Source organism: Trichechus manatus, unplaced genomic scaffold, assembly GCF_000243295.1.
Source record: "Trichechus manatus latirostris isolate Lorelei unplaced genomic scaffold, TriManLat1.0 scaffold00010, whole genome shotgun sequence".
Classification (NCBI taxonomy): Eukaryota; Metazoa; Chordata; class Mammalia; order Sirenia; family Trichechidae; genus Trichechus; species Trichechus manatus.
In genome coordinates, this window is record NW_004443946.1 from 4298952 (window position 1) to 4306767 (window position 7816).

The 7816-nt window shown below is 37.5% G+C and overlaps 1 protein-coding gene across 6 annotated transcripts in view; it reads right to left on the reverse strand.

Moving 5' to 3' along the window:
- TXNDC16 (thioredoxin domain containing 16) overlaps window positions 1-7816 on the reverse strand; it is a 119740-nt gene that overhangs the window by 106655 nt on the left and 5269 nt on the right. For 3 of the 6 annotated variants that reach the window (XM_023726186.1, XM_004371090.3, XM_023726185.1), the window contains exons 2-3: window positions 1702-1812; window positions 610-911 (exon numbers count right to left, since the gene is read on the reverse strand). In XM_023726186.1, coding sequence (XP_023581954.1) covers window positions 610-772 — 163 coding nt within the window. In that variant the 5' untranslated portion in view covers window positions 773-911; window positions 1702-1812. Of the gene's footprint in view, window positions 1-319; window positions 912-1701; window positions 1813-7816 lie in introns of those variants that run through there. The other 3 variants (XM_023726188.1, XM_023726187.1, XM_023726189.1) reach the window with 3 other exon arrangements.

Below are 7816 nucleotides of genomic sequence, written 5' to 3' on the forward strand. Positions count from 1 at the left end.
TGGATTCACTTCACTTATTAATTCCAAGAATAATATTTTTAAGGCATGAAGACTTAATGGGGCCATTACAATTATTAGTTTTATCCAATAGTTATATTAGTTAATTCAATGTAATTAGTGCTACATCCAAAGGTGCTACATCCAAAGCAGAGTGTTAAACTTAAGCATTACTACTAATACATTTAAAGTAAAAAAAAAAATAATAACTGTTTTGAAATATTTATATGGTAAAAATAGGACAAAGTATACTTTCAGAAATAACTAGATAAAATGCAGATGTTGTTATCTTATTAATAGTTAATTCTTATCAAGTACTTACCAGGACCAGCTATACAAGTAAACTCATTTAATCCTCACAACAATCTTACACAGTAAGTACTATTTCCTGATAATAGATGACAAAACAGAGACAAAGAGAAGTTAAATTCCTTGACTAAGGCCACAGAGCAAGTCAAGTGGTAGAGTCAGGATTCTGACCCACGCAGAATATTATAGTAGCAGCTTTATAGTACATATTATTCATACCAACAATAAGTTCCCACTGAGCATACTGATTAAATAGCAATACAAATATCACAAGGATCACATTAGAATTTAAAAAATACTTACCAGCTTGACAAAAATAAGCTAAAGAAGCTTTTCCTGACTGCAATGTACTAAAATATTTCTGAGGACTCAGTTCAGGTAGAGTGACTACTGTTGACTTATTAAAAATGCACATCATGACAAAAGAGAATCCAACTCTAAATATACTGAAGCTAGAAGACATCATCAGCAGAAGCTGTATATGAGCAAGAAATCTTGTCTATTTTGTTCACTGCTGTGTTCTATTACCTAGCACAAAACCGAGCTCACAGTCGATGTTCAAGAAAGTTTGGTTGAATGAATCTGTTCAATGAATGAAGTAAAATCTGCAAAAATAAAAAAAAGTAAGGGATTATTTATATTATTTGGGTTTTGCTAGTACTTTACTATTTCTAATAAAAATTTGAGGGAGATGACCAACACTGACATTGATTTGATAATACTATTAGTGATTTTTGATCCTTGCAAAAGATATGAAAGATACCTGAGAAATGCAATACTAAGTATTTGAAGTTTTACAGAGATTTACCAGAATATATTAAACTACCATTTTTAAGGGTTCTAAAATAAATTCTCAAACATTATCCAATTGATTATTTAAATTAGGCATTTTATTGTTCTCTACCTAGAGTATATTCATATAGTTATTTAATACCATTAACATGGGAGTGAGACATCCAAAACATATACCTACTATGGTGACACAACACTAAAGTGCTTAGCTGCTAACCAAAAGGCTGGCGGTTCAAACCCACCCAGCACCTCCATGGGAGAAAGATCTGGAGATCTGCTCCCCTGAAGATTACAGCCTAGAAACCTTATGGGGTAGTTCTACTCCGTCACATGAGGTCACTATGAGTTGAAATTAACTCAACAGCACCTAACAACATATATGTTGTTCTACTAGAAGATATCTATTAGGACTACTTAATATGCCTTCTAAGTATACATATTATTAATGCTTACAATTTATATTTCTTTACACAACTTAGAAATTCAAATATCTTTAAAACTTAAAAAATCTATGTCTTTTTTCAACTCATATTTTAATTCAATTCTATTTTCTGGACTCAAATTTGTTCTATACATGCTCCTTTTCTTCCATGAAGTACTTACTTCTATGCTGTCTTCCGCATCTGCTGCCAAATACCTTCTCTTTTACTATTTTCAAATTTCTCTTGAAAAATTTCTTCTTTCGGCAAGTTTTCCTACTGATATCTATATTATCTAAGTTTAAAAGGAGATAGTTCAGGAAAATTAGCATAATTTAAAAATATCATCAACTTCTAAAAGGTAAAGATACATTAACAAGTATAGGTGAGAATTCTGAATATTAGTTTTTTAAATTATTATTTCAAACAAAACCCGTATCTTTCAAATATAGGATTGCTATCCTAAAACAGGCAACAGGAAAAAAAGGTAAAAATCATTTCTATATATTCATAAGGATAGGGGTAGAATCTCTGAATAAAGAATAAAATGATAAGAGAATGAATTGGGGAAATAACCATATTAAATTGGATATTTACCCTGGTAAGTCAATATTATCAATAAACACATAATGCCTCTCCCTAGGGAGCAAGTATTCCTAAAACAGGTGCTAACCACTCATTGATTCTTTCCTAATAGTCCTGTTCATTAGAGCAAGTTTAGGAGTCCCTGGGTGGCAGAGTTAAGCACTCAAATACTAGCTAAAAGGTTGGCAGTTCAAATTCACCCAGAGGCACTGCAGAAGGCAGGCCAGGTGCTCTGCTTCCAAAAGGTCATAGCCTTGAAAACCCCATGGAGCACAGTTCTACTCCACATACATGGGGTCACCATGAGTCGGGATCAACTGGTTGGCAACTCATAACAACAGAGCTAGTTTATATCGAACAATGAATAAATTTGCCACCAATTTTTAACAATGAATCAAGGGTTCAAAAACTCAAAATAGAATAGGGAGTTAGCATTGCGAGACCAAAAATCCAAACCCCCTGTCATCAAGTCCATTCCGACTCATAGCGCCCCTACAGGACAGAATAGAACTGCCCCATAGGGTTTCCAAGGCTGTAAATCTTCACATCTTTCTCCCACGGAGTGGCTGGTGGGTTCAAACCTCTGACCTTTCAGTTAGTAGCTGAGCACTTTAACCACCGCACCACCAGGGCTCCTCAAGCATTGTGACAAGTATCTAAAAATGTAATTTTAATGATATAATTAAGGGTATCTTTGACATTAAAATTGATTATACATTATAACCATTCAAACTAACCTATTTGAAAGCCACTATATTAATGGAGATGGTTTAAAATAGGTCATCCACTATTTTCTTTATATTCTAAGGGGGGCGGGATGCATGCATTCCTGAGGCTAAGAGAATAACTACATAACATTCATTACTACATGAAATAACTGCAACTTAATCCAACTCAAAAACATTTAAGCAAAAGCACAAATGGAAGATTGAAGTATAAAATATTTTTCCTAGCCTTCTGATTACAATTCAATTATTTTAATACTAAATCGGACATTAGTATTAATACATTAGTCTTTTCCCCTAGAAAATATTCTGTGGCACCAAAAGGACTAACCACACATCTGATGCATGAATACTTCCCCACATCTTCTATCTCATTAGACAGATGAGATTATATATGTGAAAGAATTGTGCATTTCATCAGTTAGAGATATTGGTGGTTATTAAGTATGTTTAGAGACAGTAAATTATCAGTAGCACCCTCTGCAATTTGTTCCATCTTTGATAAGATTTGCTATTTTTTAAAATTACTTAAAGCGGAGAATACTACCACATGTTCAGCTAGGACTAGAGGTTACATGATCATAGTAAAATTATCACTGAATAATGGCTTAACCAAAACCATCACACCACAGTTGGAAGACATGTGGGACTATGTGATCGGGGTAGGAAATTGGATGAAAGAGCTAAATCTTCATCTTTCACAAGACCAAAAACCATGTTTTAGGAAATATGAAGGTAAATGCCAAACGACAATGAATAGTTGAAAGTAATTGTCTTTAAGAAAGAAAAAATTTGGGAGAAGAGGGTGGGAAATGCCAAGGGAACTTGTAAAGCCTTATAAAACCAGTGTACCTTTTCACTTGTATGTAATCAAACCTTTTACTTGTACGTAAGCAAATCTTCCATAGCTTCTACTCATATTTATCCAAACAAACTCTGTGGGTGGGGCTATACATTTCATATGCACAGAAAATAAAATGCATTTTCCCACAGACATGCTCTCCTCATAAAAATATCTTTAAACTAAAGGGAAGTATGAGTGGATAACGGTGGGAAAAGAGAGTATCAGCAAGAACAGAGTAAAAAGCAAATATACAGAAGGTACTTGGTAACTTCTTTATCCAGTAATTAGAAAAAATAGTACTTAATGTTTTAAAGAATCTAAGTATCAAAACAAAGCAAGAGGTACCTTGGGAGAAATGTGACCTTATTACCTTGGTAGATAGTTCATTACGTGGTAGTTCATTGTTGCTGTGGTGCCCACAGAGCCGATTTCGACTCAGAGCGACCCATGGGGCAGAGTAGAACTGCCCCGTAGGGTTTTCTAGACTATAATCTTTACAGGAGCAAATCACCAGGTCTTTCTCCCGTGCAGCCGCCGGGTGGGTTTGAACTACCAACCTTTTGGTTAGCAGCCATCGCTGACCACTGTGACACCAGGGCTCTTTGTTAGTTCATTAAAAACCAAAAACAAACAAACACATTGCCATTGAGTCAATTCCGACTCATAGTGACCCTATACAACAGTACAACTGCCCGGTAGGATTTCCAAGGCTGTAATCTTTATGTAAGCAGACTGCCACATCGTTCTCCTAGGAGCAACTAGTGGGTTCAAACTGCTGACCTTTCAGTGAGCAGCTGAACATTTAACCACTGCGCCACCTGGGCTCCTGGGAGCTCATTGTTGTTGTTGTTGTTGTTACGTAGCCTCAAGTTGGTTCCAACTAATAGCGACCCCACGCACAACAGAACAAAACGCTGCCCAGTCCTGTGCCATCCTCACAATCGTTACTATGTTTGAGCCTATTGTTGCAGCCACTGTGTCAATCAATTTCATTGAAGTATTAAGTCTTCCTCTTTTTCAATGACCCTCTACTTTACCAAGCATGATGTCCTTCTCCAGGGACTGGTACCTCCTGATAACATGTCCAAACTATGTGAAACAAAGTCTCACTCCTCTCGCTTCAAAGGAGCATTCTGGCTGTACTTCTTCCAAAACAGATTTGTTCATTCTTCTGGCAGTCCATGGCATATTTAATATTCTTCACCAACACCATAATTCAAATGCATTGATTCAAATAGGGACAATGCTAGAAGCCCTAATACATGGCATAGACAGAATACGAACCATAAGTAACAATGTACAAACACCAGAAGAGAAACCAGAAAACTGGGAGCTCCTAAAAATCAAACACTTATGCTCATCAAAAGACTTCACAAAACAAGTAAAAAGAAAACCTACAGACTGGGAAAAAATTTTTGGCTACAACAAATCTGATCAGAATTTAATCTCTAAAATCTACATGATAACTGCAAACCTCAACAACAAAAAGACAATTAACCCAATTAAAAAATGGGCAAAGGATATGAACATGTACTTTGCCAAAGAAGACATTCAGGCAGCTAATAGACACATGAAGAAATACTCATGCTTATTAGCCATTAGAGAAATGCAAAACAAAAGTACAATGAGATACCATCTCACCCCAACAAGGTTAGCATTAATCAAAAAAATACCAAACAATAAATGTTGGAGAAGTTGTGGAGAGACTGGAACACTTACACCCTGTTGGCATGAACGTAAAAGGTACAACCTCTCTGGAAATTGATTTGGCACTTCCTTAAAAAGCTACAAATAGAAGTACCATACGATTTAGCAATCCCACTCCTTGGAATATATCCTAGAGAAATAAGAGTCGTCACACAAATAGATATGTGCACACCCATGTCCACTGCAGCACTGTTCACGATAGCAAAAAGATGGAAACAACCTAGGTGCCCATCGACGGACGAATGGATAAACAAATTATGGTATATCCACAAAATGGAATACTACACAATGATAAAGAACAACAATGAAGCTGTGAAACATCTTATAACATGGAAGAATCTGGAGGGCATTATGCTGAGTGAATTTAGTCAGTCACAGAAAGACAAATGTTGTAGAAGACCACTATTACAAGACCTCAAGAAAAGGTTCAAACACAGAATAAAACATTCTTTGATGGTTACGAGGGTGGGGAGGGAGGATGAGGGTTATTTACTAACTAGACAGTAGACAAGAATTATCTTAGGTGAAGGAAAGGACAGCACACACTACAGGGGAAGTCAGCACAACTGGACTAAACCAAAGCTAAGAAGTTTCCTGAATACAATCAAGCACTTCGAGGGACAGAGTAGCAGGGGCGGCAATCTGGGGTCCATGGTTTCAGGGGACATCTAGGTCAACTGGCATAACAAAGTTTATTTAAAAAATGTTCTGCATCCTACTTTGGTGAGTGGTGTCTGGGGTCTTAAAAGCTAGCAAGCGGCCATCTAAGATGAATCAATTGGCCCCAACCCACATGGAGCAAAGGAGAATGAAGAACCCCAAAGACACACGGAAAGTATTAGACCAAGAGACAGAAAGGGCCACATAAACCACAGACTTCATCTGCCTGAGACCAGAAGAACTAGATGGTGCCCACCTACCACCAATGACCACCCTGACAGGGAACACAACAGAGAGTCTCTGATGGGGCACGAGAAAAGTGGGGTGCAGAACTCAAATTCTACTAAAAAGACCAAACTTAATGGTCTGACTGAGACTGGAAGAACCCCAGAAACAATGGCCCCCGGACTCTCTGTCAACCCAGAACTAAAACCACTCCTGAGGCCAACTCTTCAGACAAAGATTAGACTGCACTATGGAACAAAAAATGATACTCATGAAGAGCGTGCTTCTTAGCTCAAGTAGATACATGAGACTAAATGGGCAGCTCCTGTCCAGAGGTAAGATGAGAAGGCAGAGAGGGTCAGGAGCTGGTTGAATGGACACAAGAAATCAAGGGTGGAAAGGAGAAGTGTACTACCATAGTATAGGGAGAGCAATTAAAGTCACATAACAATGTATGTATAAATTTTTGTATGAGAGACTAACTTGAACTGTAAACTTTCACTTAAAGTACAACAATAAAATAAAAAATATAATGCATCAGTTCTTCTTCAGTCTTCCTTATTCACTGTTCAGCTTTCACATGCATATGAGGCAACTGAAAATACCATGGTTTGGACTGCTGGTGGGAATGCAAAATGGTACAACCATTTTGGAAAAAGATATGGCGCTTCCTTAGAAAGCTAGAAATAGAAATACCATATGATCCAGCAATCCCACTCCTTAGAATACAGCCTACAGAAATAAGAGCCATCACACTAATAGACATATGCACACCCATGTTCACTGCACCATTGTTCACAATAGCAAAACGCTAGAAACAACATAGATGTCCATCAACAGATGAATGGATAAACAAACCATGGCACATACACACAATGGAGTACTACGCAACAATAAAGAGCAATGATGAAGCTGTGAAGCATCTCATAACATGGATGAACTGGAGGACATTATACTGAGTGAAATAAGTCAATCATAAAAGGACAAATATTGTATGAGACCACTACTATAAAAAGTCATGAAAAGGTTTACACACAAAAAGAAACAATCTTTGATGGTTACAAGGGAGGAGAGGGGTGGGGATGGAAAAATACTAAATAGACAATAGATAAATGGTTACTCTGGTGAAGGGGAAGACAGTACATAATACTGGGGAAGTCAGCACAATTTGTCCAAGGCAAGGTCATGGAAGGTCCACAGGCACATACAAACTCCCTGAGGGACCAAATTACTGGGCTGAGGACTGTGGGGACCATGTCTTGGGGAACACCTAGCTCAATTAGTACAACACAGTCTATAAAGAAAATGTTCTACATTCTACTTTGGTGAGCAGCGTCTGGGGTCTTAAAAGCTTGAAAGTGACATCTAAGACACTCTGCTGGTCTCACCCCATCTGGAGCAAGGGAAAATGAAGAAAACCAAAGACATAACTACCACAGCCTCCACCAGACTGAGTCAGTACTAGATGATGCCCGGCTACCACCACTGACTGCTCTGACAGGGATTACAAGAGAGGGTCCTGGACAGAGCTGGAGAAAAATGTAGAACAAAAT